General features: G+C 42.7%; 1 protein-coding gene and 1 long non-coding RNA gene across 5 annotated transcripts in view; both read left to right on the top strand.

Annotated features, from left to right (window-relative positions):
• The window catches only part of LOC138742330 (potassium voltage-gated channel subfamily KQT member 1), an 844,658-nt gene that overhangs the window by 568,898 nt on the left and 250,338 nt on the right, over positions 1 to 25,422 (top strand). For all 4 annotated transcript variants that reach the window (XM_069896622.1, XM_069896604.1, XM_069896614.1 and 1 more), the window contains 2 exons: positions 6,206 to 6,252; positions 10,322 to 10,383. In XM_069896622.1, the coding sequence (XP_069752723.1) occupies positions 6,206 to 6,252; positions 10,322 to 10,383 (109 nt within the window). The remainder of the gene's footprint in view (positions 1 to 6,205; positions 6,253 to 10,321; positions 10,384 to 25,422) is intronic.
• Positions 12,999 to 24,451, top strand: LOC138742363 (uncharacterized). The gene is made up of 3 exons (XR_011344114.1): positions 12,999 to 13,553; positions 21,068 to 21,195; positions 24,340 to 24,451. It is a non-coding gene; the product is annotated as an uncharacterized lncRNA (long non-coding RNA).

Below are 25,422 nucleotides of genomic sequence, written 5' to 3'. Positions count from 1 at the left end.
AAAAAAATTGGATCGCCTTGTTTTCTGTATTGTGAAATATTCCAGCTGTTTTCTTTCAACAAACGATGTTATGTGGAGGATCTATCTTTATCTTTCCACCCACATACCACCTTAAACAACCCCTTACTCACATAGGTAATCACAGAGTACCAATGGCATAGGGATTTCTTAAAGTTGCATGTGAGTGGAAAGAAAAAGATTGAGAACCACTAATTTAGATCCACACTACAGGAAAACTCCAAAACTGAAATAAGTTATCAACTCTGACCTATTTTAACATAGATAATTACTTGGTCATATTTTGGACTCTGATGTGATGAAGCTTGAGTTCAATAACTTGTGGTCTTTAAATATCTGGTAATGGGAATATGTTTGCTGAAATGCTCTTCGTGGATGGTGTTGACAAATTCGTTTGGAGTGGATGACCTCTATCTGAGCGACATTTCAATTTGCCTACCGTATCAACAGGTCTTCGGCAGAGGCCACCTCACTGGCTCTTCATAAAGCCCTGGAACACCTGGACAGCAAAAACGCATACTTCAGCATGCTCTTTATCAACTAAATTTTGCATTTAACACCATCATCCCCTCAAAATTGATCACCAAACTATAAGACCTGGAACGTAACATCCCACTGTGTGATTGGATCATGGATTTCCTCACCTCCAGACCACAATCAGTGAAAATTGATAAGAACATCTCCTCCACAATCTCCGGAGCACCATAAGGTTGCACTACTCGCTAAACACCAGTGATGTGTGGGCTCAGTACAACAGTAACATGATCTACAGATTCACTGATGATCCCACGGTGGTGGGTTGTACCAAAAGGGTGATGAATCAGCGTGCAGGAGGGAGATTGAAAACTTGGCCGAATGGTGCACCAACAGCAACCTTGCACTCAATGTCACCGAAACCAAGGAGCTGATTGTTGACTTCAGGAAGGGAGAACCAGAGGTGTACGATCCAGTGATCAATGGGGGAATCAGAGGTGGAGAGGGTGAGCAAATTTAAGTTCTTGAGAGTCACTATCTCAGTGGATCTTTCCTGGACCCGACATACTAATGGCATCATGAAGAAAGCACGTCAACCTCTCTACTTTCTCAGGAGTTTGCAGAGGTTTGGTATGACATCAGAAAACCTGGAAAATTTCTACAGATGTGTGGTGGATCACGATCTGTCATGAGAACATCAGTATCCCTGACCATAAAGGTAGAGGACACAGCCTAGGACATCAGAGGTCAAACCCTCCTCACTATTGAGTACGTCTACAGGAAATGCTGTCGTCGGAGACCAGCAGCAATCATCAAAGACCCACCCCACCCAACATGCTCTATCCTTGCTGCTGCCATTAAGAAAGAGGTCTAGGTGCCACAAGACTCGCACCACCAGGTTCAGGAACAGCTGCCATCCCTCCACCATCAGACTCTGAAATTAGAAACTCAATCGGAGACCCATTTAAAGACTCTCATTTTTGCACTTTAGTGATTTCTTTTTTCTCCGTATTGCACGGTTTGTTTACATTTTGTTATTTGTTTACAAGTGTACATGGAGTACAGTTTTTGCACTCAGGGGTAATTCTACCTCACCCACAGGAAAAAAGAACCTCAGGGTTGTACGCGATGTATGTACTCTGACAATAAATCTGAAATCTGACTGGGTACTAATCAACCAGATTGCTTTGGTGGAAGTCCATTTTTTCTTTCTATTGTTGAATCTACACTCCTTCAGGCAAAATGGATAATATTCCAACATACATGCAGATGGGAGAGGTTATGGGGAGTTAGGAAGTGAGTCATTTTTCTTAGCATAACCAGCCTCCCACTTTCTCTCAGTCAAAGAATTAATATGCTTGATTCAACTAAATTTCAGGTTAACAGTGACTCCTACATCATGGAAGTGGGTGGTTCTGGTGATAGTAATCCATTTATGTTTCCAAGTAAAGGCACCTAGGCTCTTCCTTGAAACTGAAATTTCCTGCAACTTTTAAAAAAAATGATACAGGACAGTAGAAGGCCCTTCCATGCTGCCAAATTACATGTAATTAAACTACCAATCCTGTATATTTTGAATGGGGGTTGGGGGGGAAGGAAAGAAGCTGGACCACCAGGAGAACACCTCCTGCCAGATATCAACCCGGGTCATTGGGACTGTAATAGTGTGGCACTAATTTCCACACTTGTGTGGAATGAGTGATGCTTTGCCTTTGTCAACCCATGCCTGAGCAATGTTCAGGATTTGCTGCAGAGATTAGAAAATTTCATTGACTGGGGACCCGCAATGATTACACTGTGTAATCATTCAACAAGCATGTACACTTCAGGCCATATCAGAAAACTGAAGCAGCTCAGAAATGGTCCTGTGGAAGTTTTACCTCCATGTCTTGGGGCTGACATAATTGAATTGCCACCACCAAATCCATCTTCCTTTGTGTGAGGTATGACATGGGCCAGTTGGATGAATTCCCCTTGATACTCACTGAAATCCTTATTTGCTTGAAACTTGGAAGAGGCCCAAAAATCAACAATTGATTTATTTTAGAATGCATCTGCCACTTCAAGGTTCCTTTCCATCTATGATCATGATGTTTACGTGTATCCAGTGAAGCAATGCTTGGATTTTCCTTGTGCTTCCTCCTTCACAGTGGGACTCTGGACAAAAAAAAAAAATCTGCCTCACATATGAAAAGATCCAAGACACCAGGGAAGCAGATGTTAAAACAGTGAGAAGATTTTTCCAGCAAATTCAGAATCCAAAGGCACTGGTCCACTTGGCTTCCTTGCGCTCAACTCCAAGATGATTTGCTCTTTAGCTTGGCATGCCTTTTTTTTTTGCATTAGGTAAAATTTAATGAGCAAATATGGAGGGTGAGCAGAAATTGTGGCCAGATGGAACTCTGCACTCAAGAAGGGAGCCCAACTTTAGGAGTATCACTGTCTCTGTGACACTCTGTGATATAATGAGTTAAAATGAGTGATAAACCAAGATTTCCATAATAAAAGAGGTGAGAAATAAGTCCTCTGACCTCAGCCTTAACATTCTGGAGCCCAGTTATTGCTGACTTGCCAAACTTGAGCACCAACGTTCTATGTTGCACCTGATCTTTACAGCGCATTTACAAGGCAATAATTCTGGTGCAAATTTGCTTGTATAGAGTCATCCAACAACATTCTAATTTTACTGATTCACTTCCACCACACCCAGATGGCTGGCCAGCCACGTGCAGGAGCTTCTTTGTAGATGCTGTATGTACTCTGTGAGTCAGACTGTTGCAATGCACGTTAGAACTACATTCATGAATTGGAGCCCACTTAGAACTAGACAAACCCACCATCAATGTTGTTTGATGGAGGAGTGATCCCCTGGCTTAGCAGGATCACTCCTATTTCTGAATTGAAAATGCAAAGATTCATTCACCAAGGTGGGGGGTGGGGGATGGGGGGGGTGGGATGATGGATCTTTGAACGTTGAGTTCACTTGCTGCTGGGTATTTGCAACCAGAGAGCTAAGCAGGAGCTTTGGCGTATGGGAGGATGAACTCGTGCTCATCAAATGAGTGGTAGGAGCACATGGCACGGTCGGAAAAGGAGTATTCACATTGTGGACTGTCAGACAATTAATCAGGCATGAAAGCTTGGTTAATTCTGGCTAGCCAGACAAGCCTTAAATTTCTTCTCTAAGGGAAGAGTGCAAAGACACCAAAAAAAAAAGAACTAATCTGTGAGACCAGATAGATTGGATATTTTGAAACTCAAAAGTAGGATTTTTGAGTTCTACAGATGTGCATGCAAGGTGCTGCTCTGAATTCAGAGAAGGTCAGCATATTGCCCTGTAACATGGCCAGCATTCAGAAACAGTAGTATTCAAAGTCGGTATTTCATTTTTCTCAAAAATATTTAGCATTGCCTTCAGGACTAGTGTTGGCTTGCTTCCTGTCCTTAAAAATGAAGAGCATTTTGACTGATGCCATAGTCCATCTGTACAGCATGAACAGGCCCTTTGACACCAAGTTGGTGTTCTGGGCTAGTCCCACATCTGCCTCAGCCTTTCCTATTCATATATCTGTCCAATTAAATGTCAAAATTGTGCCCACTTCTATGGCTTCAACTGGCTGCTCATTCCAGATATGGACTGCCACCTAAGTGGAGGAAAAATTGCACCTCTGGTTCCTCTTAAATCTGTCCTTTCTCACCTGAAGCCTATGACCTCAAGTCCTAGAATCATCTTCCCTGAGAAAATGAACCATGGCCCATCCTAAAATTGGATCTGTTATGTTAGCTGAATCAGTTGAATTTCATTATCATCTGATTGTATGTATACAACCAGAGGATCCCTCAATAATTCATCACTAGAGGAAAGGGAGAGCTCAGTGGTTTGCTCAGCCATTTTGATGACCCATTGTATTGACCTCTGGTCCTTTGTACCACACAATGACACAGCCGGACAGGACACTCAATTTCTCCTGTAATAGGTTGACAAGATGGGGGCCAGTAGCCTTCCCCTCCTCAATCTCCTGAGGAAGTGTAGGAGCTGCTTCACCTTCCTGAATAATGTGGAGGTGTTGTTGGGCCCAGGATATGTCATCCTTTAAATGGACACCAAGGACTTTGTTCTCTCCACAGAGGAACCATTGATGTGTAATGGTGAGTGGTCGACCTTCATCCTCCTGAAGTCCACAATCATCTCCTTTATCTTGTCCACATTGAGACTCTGATTGTTGTTTGCACACCATTTGATGAGCCTCCCAAGTTCCTCTCAGTAAACCAACTTATCATTGTTGTCATTGAGGCCCACTACTGTTGTATCCTCTGTCTGCTTGATGATTCTGTCTGAACTGAACCTGGCAGTGCTGCCATGAGTCAGCAGCATGAACAGTAATGGGCTAAGCATGATGGGGCTTGAGGGTTAGCTGCCAACCTGGACTGACTGTAGGCTTTGCGTCAAGAAGTCAACAGTAAGGGCTTGTAATGAATATATGGAAATTTTATGCAGTGAAATTGAATATTGGGTGTAGCATATTAAATAAAATGCAGAAAACATTATTATATCTCTTGACTTTCTACATATGTTCATTGTTACCAGACAGTGGAGCTATTTCACTGTAAGGAACACTGTATCCATTCGTTCTTGGATCAGCACTGGAAAAGAATTGGATGCATTTCAGTGCATGTCTCCTTTCATTAGGAGCTTTTATGGTGTCTGCTTTCTCATGTACTCCCAAACTACCTGGGGAGTCAAAACTTCTGATCCAGACTGAAAAACTCAATATAATGTCAAAGCCTTCTTCCTGCATGTAATAGATGATCAGGAGATAGTGTAAAATGAGTATTTGTGAAACAATGCATAGACCCAGATTTTGAAAGAGAAAATTAAGTTATTATTGTACCTCTGTCTTACGAATGGAACCTACATTTTTTTCCATTGGGTTGAGTTTTTAAAAAAATTTGTTTGAAATTGTCCAAACCACTAAAATAGATCAACTAAACTTGAGCATAAGTTAAGTCCGTGGCCAATCGATTTTCTGCAATCTTTTGTGCTGGTTTAAAAGTCATGTTGCACACTGGCCCAGTCCACCTCCTGATTGAACTAATCAGCATTGGGAGTTTCCAGTAATTGTGCCCATTTTCAAAGCAAGGAGGCTCTTAAAAAAAAATTAACTTGGCATATTTTCAAAGCAGCTGAATATAATTCTTGATGTATTAAGCAAATGATCACTGTAAATGAATGCAACTAGAAAAATGGTTCTGTTATTTGAAACTATTTTTAGTTACTTAAGGCTGCTCCAAATAAAACAAGGAATATTTCTTAAAATGTTATTTTTTAAAACATCGTTCTTGTGCATTGAATTATTATATGCTGCTTCTTTGGAAATGGTCTTCTTAGCAAAATGCAAATGAGGATTCTTGAGGAGAGAAAGCTTTTCTCAAAGTGGGTGCAATTTTAAAGACACATTCTGGTAAAAGCAAAATGCAGATGTCTTCTGGTGAATAGTTTTATCTGAACTCCGCGTTCCTTTTACAGAGGTTGAAATGGCAAGACAATTGTAAAATCGGTAAGATTGTAGGTAGCACCCAAAGCGGGAACCAACCTTTTGTATCTTTCTTAGCAAGATTGTATCACCCATGGTGATTGACCATATTTTGTATGTGGTATTAAATGTTTGTTGTGTGAGTATTTTTAATCGAGGTTTATTTTTTTGTTTCCTAGGCTAGATCAGTCTTTGGGAAAACCAACGATGTTCCAATCTGTGTCAGGTAATTATTATCAACCACCAAATGTAGTTTGATTAAAATAAACATTGAATTACACCCTCAGCGTGGAAATGCTGAATAGATTCATCTCCTTCCCTTTAGCAACCACTGACTAAATTGAACAATTGTGCCAGAACAATCCCAAATTCAAATCCAATAGGTGGTATGTTGACTGATGTCAACCAGAACGAAACACAGCAAACAACAAAATATTGTCCTGATGTTAGCAATAATAATTTTAATATAATAAATCATAGAAGTACAGGAAATTTAACTTTTGTGTCTGTGCTGAACATGATGTCGAAATCAAACTAATACTCTGCATCTTGCACATGATAGATATCTCCTTCACTCTCTTCAATATTCATGTATCTATCTGGAAACTTCATAAATGCTACTATTGGTTTTGTTTCCACCACGACTCCTGGTAGGCCATTCTAGGCACCAACCATTTGGTTTTTTAAATAAAATTGCCCCACACATCTCCCTTCAATTTTGTCTCCCTTACCTTAAATACATGCCCTCTAGTATGTGATGTTTTAGCCGTAGGGATTCTGGGTGTTCATCCTATTGATGGCTCTTATGATTTTATACACCCCTAACAGGTCTCCCCTCTGACTCCTATGCTCCGGAGAAAATAAGTTCATTCAACCTCTCCCCATAACTTATACCCTCTAAACCAGGTAACATTTTGGTAAACAAAGAGATGAGAAAACAAATGACAATCACTATATCCATGGAAGAAACCTCCTAGTAGACAAGGAAAGAAAGGGGAGTGGGGCTTTTGATTAAGGAAACAACATCAATGCCTTCTATGCCCAATTTGTCCACCAGCATAAGGAAGGACCACTGCACATCTCCACGTCCCCTGATGATCCTCTGCTTTCAGGATCTGAAATGATGCGCAGGCTGCCTTCAGGAGAGTGAATCCAAGGAAAACATCCAGTCCGGATGCAGTACCGGCGAATACTGAAAGCCTGTTTTCACCAACTGGCCAATGTATTCATGGATATCTTGAACATCTCACGCCAACAGAGTGTGGTTCCCACCTGTTTCAATCATACGGGTGCCCAAGAAGAGTGTGGTAATCTGCCTAAATGACTACTGATCAGAGGCACTCACTTCCACAGTGATGGTGTTTTGAGAGGTTGGTGTTGAAGCATATAGGCTCCTGTTTGAGCAGTGACGTGGATCCATTCCAATTTGCCGACCACATCAAAGAGTCTATGGTAGATCCCATCTCACTGACTCTGCACAAAACCCTGGAACACCTGGTCAGCAAAGGCACATACATCAAGATGCTCTTTTTGTTGACTACCGTTCGGCATTCAACACCATCATCACCTCAAAACTGATCAGCAAACTCCAAGACCTGGGCCTTAATATTGTACTGTGTAATTGTCAGGTATTGGCAGGTGGGATAAAAAAAACTTCCTTGAGGAGTACATGGGGTGTCAGTGTACAATTAAGAGAGAATTTAGGAGGGTGAAAAAGAGGTAGTTTCACAGATAAGGTAAAAGAGAACAGGGAATAATTCTACAAATATATTGTAAGCAAAAAGATCAATGAGGGAATGAATACATCCCATTAACAATGAATGTAGTATCTTTGTGGAACCATAGGAAATTGGTGAGGTCTTAAAAGAATATTTCTTATGTATATTTACAATGGAGAAATTCATGGAAGCTAGGGAATTCAGGGAAGAAAATAGTGATGTCTTGAAACATTTCCACTTTATTAAAGAGGAAATGCTCATGGTCTTAGAGTGCATAAAAGATTTTAAATCCCTGGGGCTTGAGCAAGTATGTCCTTGGATATTTCTAGAAGCTAGGGAAGGAATTGCTGAGACCTCGGCAGAGATATTTGGATCAACATTAGCTACAGTAAGGTACTGGAAATTTGCAGGGTGGCTGAAGTTGTGCCTTTATTGAGAAAGGATTGCAAGGTCAAGTCAGTGAACTGTGGTCCAATGATTCTAACATCAGTAATGCGAAAGTTACTGGGAATTATTCCAGGAGACAGGATCTATATGCATTTGGAAAGGCTGGGGAAAATTGGATGGGAATATAGTAGGCACCGTTAGTAAGTTTGCAGATGACACCAAAGTTGATGGTGTAGTGGGCAGTGATGAAGGTCAACCAAGATTGCAAGTGGATCTAGATCACCTGAGGATGGTGGCCAAGGAATGTTAGATGAAGTATAACTTGGTACAAGGAATCTGTATTTTGGGAAGTTGAACCAAATTAGGACTTGCACAGTTAATGGCAGGGACAAGCAGAGTGTTGTAGCACAGAGAGATCTAGAGCTACAAGTAACGAGTTTGCTGAAAGTGGTGTTATCGATAGACAGGGTGATGAAGAAGGTGTTTGGCAGACTTGGCCATGGCATTGAGTACAAGAGGGCACAGTCATGTAAAAAATGTTGATGAGACTACCCTCGGAGATTTGTGTGTAGTTCTGGTCGGTGAGCTATTAGAAGGCTGTTATTAAGCTGGAAAGGACACAGAAATTATTCAAAAGGATGCTGCCAAGACTGGAGGGCTTGAGTTATAAGGAGAGACTGGTTAGGCTGGGGCTTTTTTTCCCTGCAGAGTGGGAAGTTGAGGAATGATCGGATCATTTTCCCATGGCAGGGGAATGCAAAATAAGAAGGCATAAATGTATGATGAAAAAAATTAAAGTGTCCTTTTGACCAGCTTTTTTCCCCACACAGAGGGTTGTGGGTATATGGAAATGGTAGATGCAGAATGGCAAAGTTTGAAAGACATTTATACGGATACATGGACAGAAAAGAGGATATGGGCCAAACACTGGTAATTGGAAATAGATTGGGCCGAAGGGCCTATTTCCATGCTGTGTAATTTTATTACTTTGTAACCAAGATGTGTGAAGGAGATCATTTTAAATGAACGACTATCAAATTTAAGTGAAGTATTTATGTGGATGGTGGAGAGGAGTTGGAGCTGTAACCAGCTTTGGGATTGTAGAAAGTAGAACTGGTCAGTAATGCTGTTCATGCACAGGTAAGCCTTGCAAGTATTGGGGCATTGAAAGAGGATCTGGACAGGTTCATCGGCAATGTCCCATGTTAGAACAGGCTGTCTTTACTCGCTGGTCATTATCCACATGGATTAGGCATCAAAGCGTGTCCAGCACCTGTGGAACCAAATCTCAGCCAGAAGTCAATAATTTCAGGAGGAAAGGAGGATGGTTGAGAGGAAAATGGCCAGATAATAGAGAGCTAGGATTTGTGTTTGAACCCAATCCAGATTGAAAGGGGAAGAAATTCTTAAGTGAGGTGATTTGGCAATGTAATGCCTAAATTATGTGCAATTTTATGTTCAAGTCCGTCGTACATTTCCAGCACAATCCAGCAGTTATTGGCACTAAACTGTCAAGTCTCATTCAGAGAGGCCACAGGGAAAGCTGCTTGGAACTGCTCCACAAAAACAATTGGCAGCATGCATTCGGAGGTTGCAGCAAGATCGAGGAAACTTCACTCCACATCAAGTGTCGTGCTCCACTTGACCTTTTAGTCTTGGTGTTGACATGAGGGAAAATCTACCATTCCCCAACACTGATGCCTTTCTCCATTAAGTGATGCACAGAGGATTCCTCCCTCTCAAAACCAAACCAGCCAAGCCACTGAAGTATGTTTTTACACCTTGTATGCCTTGTGTCATAGGTCACTGGATGTTATTTACGATTAAATTGACCTTATCTGACCCGGCACAACATCAGAATTAGTGACGAGAATGAGAATCAGAAGTGGCGAGACAACTTACCTGGAAGATTCCATGGGAGTCAGTTGTGACTTCTTGAGACTTAACAGCCCATTGCAGCCTGAAAACTAATCTAGTTTACAACAGAGACCCTTTTGTGGGAAGAAAATAATTTCAAAATGTGAATTTGATACTTTAATGAGATTTACAATAACAGAGATTTGTGGTGCAATTTATTCTTATCGGTTGTAAAAATATTTATCCAAATATGTCATTGTCACTTTCTGTGAAATCGTTTAAAATATTCAAGATCAGCTAATATTTCATTTTTCTTCTCATGGTTTATTTCAGAAAAGAGCCAGGACAGGGGAAAGAACACGATTGGGGCTAGACTTAACAGAGTAGAAGAAAAGGTAAGACAGCTTTACGATCAACATGAGCTTGTAAACACACATTTAGCCGAATGAGTTCCCACGAATCTTGTTGCTGACTAGAATTGTTTGGTGGAGTTGATGAGTCCCCACCAACCATTTTGTTTCATTCACGATGGTGGGTGACATACATCCAGTTCTCTTCCAGAGTTCTTCACCTTGGCCGCATGACTGGGGAGCTGCGTTGGATAGATGGCAGAACAAATGTGCAGGAGGGCAAATAGATGGAGCAGGCCCTCTTGCCCTGCCTGCTGCTGGTCAGCTCAAAGGAAAACAAATGGTGTCTAAGTATGAGGCCACTTAACTATCACCCAAAGCAAATTTCATCACCTTGATAAGGAATAAGATTTTCGAACACCGATGACAAAAACTGCTTTTTAATTACGTCAGTTGAAACTGGAATTTGAAACTGGATACTAATGAGTAGTTTGAAAAAGTACATTTTATCTTGCAGAAATGCTGCAAAATAGAAAAGTACAGTTCCATGTGCAGACTCACCTCATAATTTGACTAGCTCCTGTTAAGGCAGTGTGTTTAGTATGATGATTAATAAATAAGATTCATTGCAGGACTCTAATTCTAGCTGGGGACATAGGAAGTATCCCATCTGAACTTCTTTGAGCGAGATAAGTTTCAGGCTCAAACTCTTGTCTTGAATTATTCTGGCCAGGACACTTCTCCAATTCCATAACTGCCTTCAACCACCTAGTTCAAAGAGAGGGAACAGAATAAAGGTTTCTCATTCCAAGTTGTAGCTCTTCTGGTTGAAACAAGGGGTGTAATGTTCCTGAGGCTCTGTCGAAACTCAAGCACAGTAAAGCAATTTAGCAGAGGATTCCTCCATCAATGTTGATGATCTCTGTCCACTGCATAGGAGGTGCTAAGCCCATTGTTATAAATAAATCTGACCCAGCAAAGGTGGAAAATTCTGCCCATGCATACTTAGAAAGAAAAATGACTCTCAGGGCATGCTAGTGAGTAGCTTAACTTTGTGCATTCATACTTTCAGTTAACAAATGAAAAGTTTTTCAATCTTGTGTCACTCCAGGAAGAAAACTGGCTTGTAATCAATGCAGACTATCAATCATTCAGTACAGGCCTTAGAACATATAACAACATAAAACTTTTATTTCTCTCTTTTAATGCAACTTAAGTTACTTCTGCTGCTTACAAGCTTCTTTGCAAAGGGACCAGCCGCTCTTTTATCAGCTATTATTATCAAAGACTAAAGATGAACTTGGGATTCTTCAAGTTGGAGAAATCTCACTTCAAGAGCAGAAGTATTGTTTTTCACAAGACTGTCAAGCACTGATTGCAGGAACATTAAGAAATAGGTGATGATTTCCTAACCTTCCTTTTCCTTATTAATTAAGTTATTCATGACAAGCCTATGATTTCTGCAATCCCATCTGGGAGGCTAATGCTAAATGACAGGCGGGAAATAAAGGAGGGTGGTGGCTTATATATTAAACTGTGTTGAGTTTCACAGAGATCATGCAAGATGCAGGATGGGGAAGGTGAGGGACCTGGAGGCCAAAAAGCCCAAAGCATTGGGTTGAACGCTTCTCCCCATCACCAATTATTACTCTCTCTTGATTAATGTTTGGTGTTCACAGTGGGAGGGAACTGATGTGTCCTCAATCCTATCAATGTCCTGACAAGGTTAAAGTCTACCTTGGGTCTTCAAATCACTTCCCTGCAAGTTGAGCATGGGTGGGGCACAGATCCTTCAATAATCATGAAGGGCTTTGAGGGTGTGTGCATGTGATCATGTGTTCAGCATGTAACTGGTTAACATACCCCCCTCCAAAAATACAGATGATCAAACTTCACCTCTTGTCACACTTTTATGTGCTGAACCAGATGAATCAGAGAAGCTTCAACACCAAGTGGCCATTTTGCCCATTGTCCATGTGCTCTTAAACAGTCTGCCCCCTTGGTCCCACTCCTTTGTACTTTCTCCACAATATTTTCAAGCATTTTTTAAAATTTTCAAACATGTAACTTATTTCCCTCTTTGAAGAGTTGGAATTTCCAGCAGTTTCTTCCATAACTCACAACTTGTTGCATAATGAAGAAATTCCTCTCGCCATCCTTTTGCCAGATATATTAAAAATGACATTGAAAATAAAATTTCCCCTCCCTTCCCGCCCCCACTCAGCACAAGACACAGTCGAAACTGCACTTGGAGATCACAGAGGAAGTGTGTAACGGGGGAAAGTCCCAGCATGCATTATAGGCTGCAGAGTGCAGAGCAGATTATGAAATGCAAAGTGGTGAGGACACCTATCTGTGAAACAAAGCAAGGAATGGGTTCAGAAAATTCTAAATAATTGTTTCATAATAATTTCCAGGAAGCACAATAAGTGTTGAGAATTTTCTGATGCAGAAGAACTGTGGAAAAAGATATTTGACATGTGTAGGTCTCTTGTTGCAAGTGTTGTTGGGATGTATAAGTTGATAGATATAGTTCATGATGTCTGTTATCACATCACCTTGTATATAAGCATCATAATCAACTCTTGATGCTGTAATATATGGAGTGTAAAAGATGACTATCCATAAATTCAACCTCTATTGCTTCCTGTGCCTTCACTGGCCCCCCTCTTTGTTTGCTTCATGCCTCATCTCTGTTGCCACTTCTCATTCACTTTCATGCCATTTGTATCACCAACACGTCCTCTTCATGCATATGGGGACTCTGGTTAAGGGGGGGCAGAGGGGTTGATTTGGACCACCTCACAACTCACCTCCAGGCCTGAACACAAACTGGCTGCCAGCGCAGGTACAGGGTGCAGGAGGGCCGTCCCTGACCACTTCGTCTGAGGCCCAGATTCACATCCATCCCAAGGCCCGGGCCGTTTCATTGTCCCGGGGGAAGGCCCGTTGCTGTGGCAACAACAATGGGTGATGTGACACAGATCCCCTGACGTCATCACACAGAGACGGGGGGAAATTTCACAGCAAGTCATTCCATCCTTCAGCAGCAGTCCTGCGCCCGGGCTGTGACAGCCCTGTCACATATGAAGGCCAGCCCCGGCGCATGCGCGCTGATGTCACAGGGCCTGAACACTGACGCTGAGTGCCGTTGCCCCAGCAATGAGCTGATTCCCGAAGAAGTCTGCAGCCTATGTCTGGAGGACTGATTGGAGGTGAGATGCGTGACACCACATGTGTCAGGGTGCCCAGGGCTGCCTTTATTGTTGATTTGATTATCTTTTTGCTTTCTCTACGCCTATGCACATACAGTATATGCCTCTCTTTCTCCACCCCACTCCCTGTTCCATTCTTTCTCTTTCTCCATATCAGTCTCTTGTTTTTATCTATGTCCTCATTTCCTCTACCCTTCTACTTGCCCTTTTCCACATTTCACCCTCTGTAACCCTTTCTTGTTTATGCTTTATGTTTCTATCTCTTTGTGTCATTATCTTCCTGCCCCTTTACTGCTTCCTACTATATTTTATATATGCCATACGTCTTTTTTTTTCCTTCTCATAAATTCCTCACTTATTACTCTACTCCACTTGAGTTTTTTTAAAAACATTTCCTCTTTCTCTTTTCACGTCTCCCTCTCCTGACGGTTCAGTGGCTTGCCCTTGTTCTCTGTGTATCTGGCTTTAACAGTCTGCTGGACTTGTGGCATGGTGTAGCAATATCCTTTACAATTGCAGCCCACTGGCTCTTTGTAACCATAGCTTGTTGTCAATCAAACACCTTTGGTTGCTGCGGAGATTTTTCCTCTCTATTTAGAAGAATGTTTAAAAATCCAAGTAGATGTGTGAGTCAAATTGTGATACTGGATTACTTCGGTTTAGATGCTGAAACTTGCTTCTGGTTAAGATTATTCATGGAAACCTAAAGACTAGTTATGTTTTTAACCGTACAAGTCCTGAACTTCCTCGTCCACGGAAGGATCTTTTTTTTTCTCTCTCTATTTCCTCATGGATGCTGTGCTTGAATAAACTATTCAGAGGCTCTGGGTATTAAAGATAATTTGTCTGGAGAATTTGCATTTCCAGTAGAAAATGTCTCTTTCTCTAGTTAATAGGTAACCATTAGTCCTCTCGGAAAGTCATTGTCAAAGCTTAAAAATGCTGAAACCTAATTGTTTCTTGCTCTTGATCTACGTTGGCCTGCAACGGTATAAAGACTAAAAGGACTACAAGGAAACAAAACAAGATGCCCATTGAGTGTTGCGATGTGATGTTGGGCTGCCATGCACAAGTGTCATGAATCAGAATGTCAATCACATGATGTGTTATCGATGGCATTGATTTGCACAGCATCATAATGTGTTTGACTCTATGTGGAATGCTTGTGGCATTTGCAAATGACATAGTGAAGCAATGGATGGTCTACCTTGTGCAGGATGGTGAAACAGTTTGCTCATTATGGGAGTGTCATGTATGGATATATCCCTAGACATTTTGTCACAGAACCTCCAACCGAAGCCAGATACGTTTTTTAAAAATCCAATACTTTAAATACTAAAATATAGAAATGAGAATGACAATATTATGAATACTTCTTTGCGATTTCCTCTCAGGAAGGAATCTTAATGTCAGAATAATATGGGAAGGCTGGTGAAACAAGATTTGTTTGAAGGATGGGATAAATCTGTCCCTATATTTCAGTGTGGCCCACTTTTGACACCATACTATGATAAATATAAATTCCTTGAAAAAGAGAAATTCTGGGGGTACAGGAGAAGTGAAGCAGCAACTGCAAATCTGCAAAAGGGAAACAGTCTATATTTTGAGTTGGAGAGTTAAACAAGTTTTAAGAGGAAGTACACAGGAGACAACAGGTGCTTGAATCTGAAGCTAAACACAGTCTGCTGGAGGGATTTAGTGGAATGAGCAGCATGAGTTGGAGATAAAGAACGGTCGACATTTTGAGCCAAAACCCTATATGAGGATCGGGGTGTGGAGAAGAGAAGCTTGTGTAGAGGGTGGGAGAGGTAGGACAAGAGCCTGAGGGGGAGTTGGTGAAGCATGATGGATGAATAGATTGGCAAAGAGAGAGGTAAGTGAAAGGAAGGGCTCTAGTGGAGGGAGATGTCATTGAGGGTGGAGTGAGGGATTAGGCTGCCTGTGCTAGAGTCTGATGAGAAACTGGATGGGGGCATGAGGAGAGTAAGAAGGACAGAGGCAGAAAAATCCAAAATGGGAAATGGGGTGGAGGCAGATGAAACCAAAAGAGGAGCAAAGTTGAGAATGGATGGGTGGGCTTCCATCTTGCAGAAACCAACTTGTTTTCTCTTTCCCACATCTGATACAAGTTCCTGGACCTGAAGTGTTTTTCTTTTTTTTTCAACATTGCAGCCTGCTCTGCGGAGAATTTCCAGCATTTTTCTGTTCTTTATTGTTGTTGCCTGCCACATTTATTGGTGCCTGCCACATTGACCACCGCCAGTGGGCTGATATCGCCTCAAACCGTGCATCTTGGCACTTCACAGTTCGGTGGGCAGCAACCTCCTTTGAAGAAGACCGCAGAGCCCACCTCACTGACAAAAGGCAAAGGAGGAAAAACCCAACACCCAACCCCAACCAACCAATTTTCCCCTGCAACCGCTGAACCGTGTCTGCCTGTCCCGCATCGGACTTGTCAGCCACAAACGAGACTGCCCCCTCCTTAAATCTTCGTCTGCAAAGCCAAGCCAAAGAGAGATTGTTGTTATTCCTTTATTTACTCTTCTTGTATATAGCAATGTTTGCTAGATGATTATGGCCCATTAATGATCGAATCAATATAGAGTTCAGATGAGAAAGAGAAATTTGTAAATTATGGGTAATGCACACTAGCTGTGAAATCTGCCTCAAAAACAGTAAAAGGCCTGAATATGTTGGTAACTGCTTGTTGTCGGCCCTTCTCTAGGCTAAGCCGGGAATTTTACCATACCTTTACTCAATCTCGGCAGCAGACATTGAGAGACAGGCTAAACTAAGTTGGCCAACATTACTGCATTTTTGTTCTTGGTTTTCTAAGTCATAGTTCTTAACGAAAACAAGTGAGGATTTCCTCTCTGGACTAACTCAAAGCATATCCATTTTTATTCAGAACAAAACTCTGTGTTGTCCATTGTCACTGCACCTGCCGTCTCTTCCACATCCTGTTTCTCAAAGAAGCAAACAAATAGTGGAAATTGAAATACTCCATGGATTCGGTACATTGAATGGTTTATTTACAGGGGGTGGGGGGAAAAGATTAAAGCAAATACAATGTATATGCCACCAGGCTTTGTCATTGAATCGCACCTATCCCAAAGCTCTGTTTAAAAATATAACCTGCCCACACTAAGTGGCTTCACACACTCCATAACTAGTAGATTCCAAAGGGACCAAGGAGCCTCAGCAAATGTTGATGCGCACTCTGATTCACAAAGCCATTGCAGAAAATTCATGATTAGTATACGCTCAAATAATTATGACAAATTTACACTCAATAAGGACAAGGATTTTGCTTGCCATGTTTAAATTCTATCAAATAACAGACCATCTGTCCATTATATGCGCACCAAGAACCTTGAGCACTCCACTCTCTTCACAACCGAACCATTGATGTGTAGTGGAGAGTGGCTGATCTTTGACCTCCTGAAGTCCACAATTATCTCCTTTGTCTTGTCCACATTCAGACTAAGGTTAGAAACAAAAAAATAGGTGCACGATTAGGCCATTTGGCCCTTCAAACCTGCACCGCCATTCAATATGATATGATCATGGCTGATCATTACCCGGTTCCTGCCTTCTCGCCATACCCCTTGATCCCCTTAGCCACAAGGGCCAAATCTAACCTACTCTTAAATATTGACAAGGAACTGGTCTCAACTACTTTCTGTGGCAAAGAATTCTATAGATCCACCACCCCCTGAGAGAAGAAATTTTTCCTCATCTCAGTCCTAAAAAACCTCCCCCTTTATCCTTAAACTGTGACCCCTGGTTCTGCTATTTTCCAGCATTGGAAACAACCTACTGCTTCTAATCTGTCTAAACCACACATGTCAAACTCTGGCCCGCGGGCCAAACTTGGCCCGCGATATAATTATATTTGTCCCGCAAGATCATTTCAAAAATGTATTAGAGGTGGCCCGCCCTGTAGCGAGAGCCGATACTGTTTTTTGGTAATGTCACCCCCACCATCCTCCCCCTTCATTGCACATCCTTCCCCATTGTAACACGAGAAATTGTAACACGAGAAGTCTGTCGATGTCATCAGCCAGCAAGCCAGTTGGAAGGCTCCCCGCACAACCAGTCACTTCTCCCACCTGTCGAGTGGTGCGGCGGATGGGCGAGCGCCTGTGATTTCCTGTCGGCGTGACGGACATGGCAGGTTGCGCACGGCCCCCGGGCAGCGCGAACCCCACGCGATTGGCACCGGACGGCCCTTCCACAGCGCGAGCGCACTTCTCCCGGTCACCACGGCCTTCAGTGCTTGCACCTGCGCGGACCCCAGGGACGGCTGGTTCGGCCCTGCACATGAAGAGAGAGATGGTGGCTGTCCGCAAAGGCTGATCGGCAGCGCGCTGGGCCTGAGTGGGTGGGTAAGCAGGGGTGGGCAGAGGGTGTAGGTGAGGAGTAATGGGCAGGGGAAGTTATGGTGGTGCGAGGGGCAGTTAGAGGGAGGGATGAGTAGAAGGAGGGGTGGATAGGGAAGAGGTAAAAGGGGAGGGGCAGGGTGAGTAGGGGAGGGCTGATTAGAGGGTGAGAGATGGGTAGAGGGAGGAACAGGTTGAGGGGAGAGGCAGTAGAGGGGCGTGTATAGGATGGGGTGGGTAGAGGCAGAGCGAGAGGTGTGAGGGGTGAGTAGAGGCTGGGTAAAGGACTGGTCAGGTAGAGGGATGGTGGGTCGAGGGTGAATAGAGGCCTAGAGCCTGAGGAGTGAGCAGGAAATGCTGAGTCCTGATGCAGGCCAAAATGGACACAGCCTGTGAATGCTGACTACATCTCCACAGGGACCAAATATGTTTCCCTCAGGTCAAGCAAAGGGTGAACTTGAGCTACCTACTCCTGACCTGTAACATTATCCTCCTAAAGTTATATCCTAAAGTTTAACATTACATATGTTGAAAGAAGAGAAAACATGCAGATGTTGTTGAAAATTTTCAATAAATATTTAGTTCGGCCCTCCGTGAATTTGAGTTTGACACCCCTGGTCTAAACCCTCAAGAATCTTATATGTTTCTATAAGATCCCCCTTCAATCTTCTAAATTGCAGACCATACAAGCCTAGTCTATCCAACCTTTCTTCATATGCAAGTCCCATCCCTGGTATCAGTCTAGTGAACCTTATCTGCACCTCCCTCACAACCTCCACTCTGATGAGGCCAACTGCTGCTGTATTATCTGCAAGCTTGATGATCTCGTTTGAACTGAATTCGGCAGTTCTATTGAACAGGAGTGGCCTGTGCACATAGCCCTGAGGTGCACCGGTGCTCAGCATCACCGGACTTGAAATTTTGCTGCCTTCCTGGACTGACTGTGGTCTTTCGGTCAAGAATTCCAGAATCTAGGGAGAAGATGGATAGGCTGGGTCTTTTATTCCCCAGAGCAGAGATGGCTGAGAGCTCATAATGGTGACAAAATCATAAAAGGCGAGGATCAATAGAATGCTCTCAGTCATTTCCTGAAGGTAGATGATTCTAGAACTAGAGGGTTTAAGTTTAAACTGAGAGGGGAAAATATTAGGAGGGAATTGAGAGACATTTTTTTCACTCAAAGTGTGATGCGTATCTGGACTGAGCTGCCAGAGGAAATGGGAGAAGTAAGTACAATAACAACATTCAAAAGATTTGGATAGTTTTATGGATGAGGGGCTTGGACAGATCCTGAACAAGTGCTGGCAAATGAGATCAGCCACAAATATTAAATTGTCAGCATGGCCTAGTTGGGCTGAAGGGCCTGCCCTATGCTGAATGGCTCTGAGTATAATCAACAGACATGCTAGCAGAAGAATTCCCAAGGAATCTAATGTGCTGGTTATTTCTGATAATTTGGGATGGAAGGAGAGCTACTGCCATTCTGAGAGAGGAGAGAAATGTCACATTGCATTACAACTTTCCAAACCCCGACAATGCAACTGTCTGGGCACACGTTGTGACTGAGATTATCCATTTAGGAGTTTCCATCCAGATCAGCAGCGACGCTTGATTCAACATACTATGAACACTCCTGGTTAGCAGCTCGCTGCTCTGATAGAGCAGCATTCTCTTCCTAGCAACAGCGAGCTGAGAATTGGTTGGAGGGGTGTAGGGCATGAGATGTTGGAAGGACGGACCAGCAGCCAGCTCCTCCATCTGATGCACTGATCCATGGGTGAATCAGTAGCAACCGCCCTTTGCAGATCTGCTCTCCGGGCTCTGTGCACATTCCCACAAGAGCCCGTGTTTCCTGTAAGAGGGGCTGGTAAACATATTATGCAGCTACCTTCCCATGCATACCTCAGTGCAAGGCACCTTATCAGAGTCCTCTGCGACAGTACTTGTGTGCCTTCATGATCGGAGAGCTTCCCAAATCCTCTGATCTCACTTCAGCTATGCTATGTTTTCATGTGAAATGCAGTCCTCTGTTTTATCCTGGTCGGGGTCTGCAATGCCAGAACCAAAAATAATTGCATGAGATGAAGATCAAAACAAAACTGTCAAATCCAAAATAAAAACCTTAAGTGGGATCTTGGGAAAGAGGAACAATTAACATTTCGAGTTCAGAACACTTTGACTGAACTGGAGGGAAAAAAAACTCCAAATTAGAATAAAAATATAGATCAAAAAAACAATGCAACTCAAGAACAGGCCCTTCAACCCAACATGTCTGCGGTCAGCATGATGCCAAATTAACCATTCTAACCTCCTCCTGCACATGATCCCTGTCTCCCTATTCTCTGAATGTTCACGTGCCTGTCTAAATGCTTCTTAAATCACACTGTCATTTCTGTTTCCACTCTTCCCTCCCCCTCTAGTAGCATTTTGCAGGCACCTACCATTCCCTGTAAAAATAATTTGCCATCCACACCTCCTTTAAGATTCCCCCCTACCACCACCAATCTTAAAGCTTGCCCTCTTGTATTTGATATTTCTGCCCTGTGAAAAGTACTCTGACCATCTACCCTATCTATGGCACTCAGTTTTGTAAACCTGTCAGGTCTCCCGTCTTCTTCCATTGCTGCAGGGAAAGTAACCTTTGCTTGTAGCTAAAACTGTAATCCAGGCAACTTATTAATGGTGAGAGGCCATGTTACTCTTAAACAGGGTGAGCTCACACTCCACTAGATATTTGATTACCTAATATGTCTATGACATGCCGAACTGTGGTCAAAGTTTATGGCCCAAATTACTACAATAGAGTTGTAGAGTTATACAGTAGAGATAAAAGCCATTGCCAACCATTAAGCCATCTGCACCAATCCACTGAGCCCATTTTATTCTCGCCATGTTTATATTCCACCACTCTCCTGCACTTGAGCGACAATTTATAATGAATAATTAACCTACTAACCTGCTTGCCGATGTCTGCAGGGGAGGGTGGAGAAGATCCTTTCCTCCAGTAGAGGATTCCCCTCCTTGCACCTGTAATGGGCATGTTTATCTCCCCACCACCCCCCCCCCCCCCCAAGAAGTCGAAGGGGTAAGTCTCGCAATGCTGCAATTGCACGGTGTCTCTTTAAATTGTAGCGAGGATCTACGTGACGTGTGTGAAATCTTGAAAGTTGTTGAGATGGAATAAAGCAAGAATAAATCAACGAGGAGTGTGAAATGACTGCCAATGCGGAATAAGTGTCTGCGAGTGATTTGAGTCTGAGGTATGTGATTGCTTGTATTTCCAAGCAGCATTAGTGAGATAATGTTCAAAGTGTTGGAGGATTTAACCTGCCTAATCATGTATGGCCATTGAATCCTAATCCAGCACTGCTCAGAGGTGTGGGGGAAAATCACTTCCTGAGACTATGCTTTCTTCCTTTGGTGGGTTCTTTTGGCATAGCCAGCTCATCAAAGCTGTATCAAAAAGAAGGGATATATCCTCCTCCAAGACATCCTCCATCATAACCATTAGGAATGATACAGCTGCAATGTGGCTTGTTAGAGGGTATTTTTCAGGCAGCAGCCTTGATGATAATTGGCACGAATGGTTGGCAGATGCAGGAACAATATACAAATCTACTGGAGAAACTCAGCAGGTCATTGCAGCTGTAAAGGGTAAAGATGTAAGGGGTAACCAATTATGGTTTTTGCACAGTTGCTGTGATAATTTCCCATCGTCAGTTTTCACACTTGCCTTTTGGAGTAGGTGTTCACACAGGAAGGGCGTTTACACTATATACCCGAGTTGCAGTATTTTCCTAGGCTGATGTCAACTGTGACATAGACCCTGCAGGTGACGTACAGTGTCACTGAGTCAGCAACTGCATCCAAAGAAAGCCTCCAGACAGAAGAACAAAATGGCCCTCGATCCACAGATCATGTTAAAGTTAGTCGCGAGTATGCATAGCATTATTCGAATTAATCTTAATTTCATGCAGGTGCATTTAAAAATCCCGCATTGCAGCGTCGTGAGCTGAGGGTATCGTCACACGTCATGTCATCATATTCATTACCCCATGGATGCGGACTGCCTGAAGTACAGTTCAGACTGTAGGCAGTCCACAAAACAGTCAAGTGTTGCCACAGGGAAAAATTTCAGAATGGGAATGAGTCACTCATTTCTGTTCCGAACTTTTTACACAGACTGCATTGCAGGAATTTTGCAAAAATTTCCCATTACTCAGCGGCTGTGTAAAAAAAACACATAAATGTGTTGGGTCTGAAGACTTCATCAAGGTTTATTTCCTGTAGATGCTTCGTGACCTGTTGAGTTTCTCCAGCATATTTGTGTATTGCATTGGATGACAGAGTCTGCAGATTTTCCTGTTTGAAACCCTGCACTTTTGTTTTATTATCACATGACCTGCTGCATATAGGTAAGAATTGACTTGCCTGAATGGAATGTAATCAAAACTTTCCACTGTATCTCAGTACAAGAGACAATAAACAAATCAATACTGATCATGAAGTTAAACTCCAGAATCTGCACTGTGTGACACTCTTTTCCACTGACACCTTTTCCCAGGAATTAATGGGGAATTAATCGGTTAAGGGTCCAGTGGAAAGGGAAAACAATCAGCACCCCGGCATCAAATGACACCAGGGACAAATGGCTTCCACCCCCATTCATATTCCTGGCATCAGCTGACACCAGCATGCTGATTAAACCAGTGGAAAAAGGACAACTTCCATCCCTTCCATTCCATTCGAAGGTAGACTCTCTGGTCCCCGGGGATGAGTTGTGTCAATGGAAACGAAGTCAGTGTCCCGGTTAAAGGTGGCCCAGTGGAAACAGCACAAATGACTTCTTATCCCAGGACAGTGCACGTCCAATTAACTGGGATGCCAGTGGAAAAAGGGCTACTGATTATCCATTTTAACTTCAGTATTTGTGCCGTGTGTTATAACATAACATAACATAACATAACAATTACAGCACGGAAACAGGCCATTAGGCCCTTCTAGTCCGCACCAAACCAAACACCCCTTTCTAATCCCACCTCCCTGCACAATGCCCATAACCCTCCATCTTCCTCTCATCCATATACCTGTCCAACCTTTTCTTAAATAATACAATTGACTCCGCCGCCACTATTTCTCCCGGAAGATCATTCCACACAGCTACCACTCTCTGAGTAAAGAAGTTCCCCCTCATGTTACCTCTAAACCTCTGCCCCTTAATTCTTAACTCATGTCCTCTTGTTTTAAACCTTCCTCCTCTTAACGGAAATAGTCTATCCACATCCATTGTTCAGCTTTGCAATTACACTTTAAGAACTTCAGGAAATATACATTCATGTGCAAAATGAAAACCTTATAAAAATTACCTGAATTAATGGCATGGTGAAAATACCGACTGGAGATGTATTTAATGAATGAGCTGTAACATTTCCACTGATGGTCTGGGATCCTGTGGTTACAGGAGATAAAATGAACTGATAAACATCTTCCTATTGAACAAATTGCAAAATGTGTCAAAACTTTGCAATGTGCCCTGATGTCTGTAAAATAGACATATATTCATATATTTATTACACATTCAACATGTGTGTGTGAAAAATGTAAAGGTAAAAAAGGTAAAGGTTCCATTATAGTCACGTAACATTCATTTATAATGTAACATGCATGAAAATCTTTAACTTTAAGTTAGACAGAGTCACGACTTTGTCCAGCGCCCCTCACAGAAACCTACAGCATCTGGTGTTCTGTGACAGTCTCCCCTCCAAGTACTGACCAGGCCTGAACCAGCCAAACTTCAGAGATCAGACAATTTCATGTTTTTAAAAAATATTTTATTTAAAATTTTTAATCACATCAAAAATATATATAGATGCATTACTATCAAATTACATGTGAATATTTTCAACACTCCCAACTTCCTTCCCTAACCCTCCTCTTTCTAATCTAATAATGACAATGTTTAAGTATATGCATATCTTCAGCTATAGGTTTAGATATCTGTGCTACCGACACATTTTAAAAATCCTCCTCAACTTGATTTCTTCGTCCAACTTCTTTTGGTGGACATAGCCCCAGGAGCCCTCCTCCATCACCTCCTCTTCCACTGGTTTTCTCTCCTCTTTCCCCACCCACCACACCAGTCTACTGGCACTGAGGCCCATTGCAGTACCCTTAACGGCTGATTTAATTGATATTAATGAATTCAGAATAGACTCAAAGGACTGAATCCAGGAACAAGTTAACTGCGTTGTTTTGCCATCTCTATGGGGCAAACGAGGGGAGCTAGAGTGCAAAGATTGGGAATGTTTTCTGTCCAGGCAATCATGTGGTAAACTATTTTTGATCCCTCAATTGGAGGATGACCTCTGCTACAGACTAGGGTGATACTGGATTCTGATTCCCAGACCACAAGTGCACCCATAGAAGAAACAGAAACATTTCCTTGCCAGAGCTGTTGGATGCTATCCTTTTCTCTCCTTCCTCTTTGATGCCGAACTGCATATCCTCAAAGCTAACAACTGTCTGATGAGGTAGGTGGAATAACTGTAGTTTATTTATGGCTTTGTTCTCCCAGATTGCAATTGCATTTTCCTGCTGTACCCCTTCAACCTGTCACTGGAATGATGACCATTGGTTCTCTGACTGGCTGAGCCAAAGTAGAGCACCTAGTGCCAGCCCTTAAACATTCAGAAGATGAAAAACCAACACCCGATCTCACCTGGTCTTCCTCTCATCTCAGTCTTCATCATAAGAACTAGGATTAGGAGTCGGCCATCATTTGTGTTGAGCCTGTTCTGCCCTTCAATGGCTGATGTAGCTGTGGATGTACAGCTCAGCTGGAAGATGTTCTTGCTGACATCTTTAACATCTCCCTGAGAAGTGCTATAGTCCCATCATGCTTTAAAGTCATCACCATCGTCACCATGCCAAAGATATCATCTGTGTCCTGCCCTGTTTCACTCATTTCTACCATCATGATGTTCTTTGAGAGGCTAGTTATGGGGCACATCAAGCTCCTGCTGCCCCCATCACTGGACCCCCTGCAATTCGCATTTAGATCCAACCGCTCTTCAGCTGATGCCATCTCCACCCCCTCCATCTATTGCTCACCCACCTGGAAAATAAGGACTTGCATGTTCAAATGCTGTTTATTGACTTCAGTTCAGCATTCAACACATTCCTACCTCATTACCTGATGGGGAAGTTGAGCCTGCTGGATCTAAACACCTCTCTCTGCAATTGGATTCTCGACTTCCTGTCGGGGAGGCCTCAGGCAGTCCGCATCGGAAACAGCACTTCCAAGACCATCATACTGAGCACAGGGTGAGGGGTGAGGTGAAGGGGGGTTCCCCAGGGCTGCGTGCTGAGTCCACTGCTGTTCGCTCTGCTGATTAATACTGTGAAGCAATACACAGGTCGAACCACATCATCAAGTTTGCTGATGACATGACTGTGGTGGGCCTGATTAGTCAGCATTAGTCAGCGTA

Source organism: Narcine bancroftii, chromosome 1 (genome assembly GCF_036971445.1).
Source record: "Narcine bancroftii isolate sNarBan1 chromosome 1, sNarBan1.hap1, whole genome shotgun sequence".
NCBI lineage: Eukaryota > Metazoa > Chordata > Chondrichthyes > Torpediniformes > Narcinidae > Narcine > Narcine bancroftii.
The sequence above is the reverse complement of the archived record's forward strand: the minus strand, read 5'-3'. Positions and strand labels throughout refer to the sequence as shown.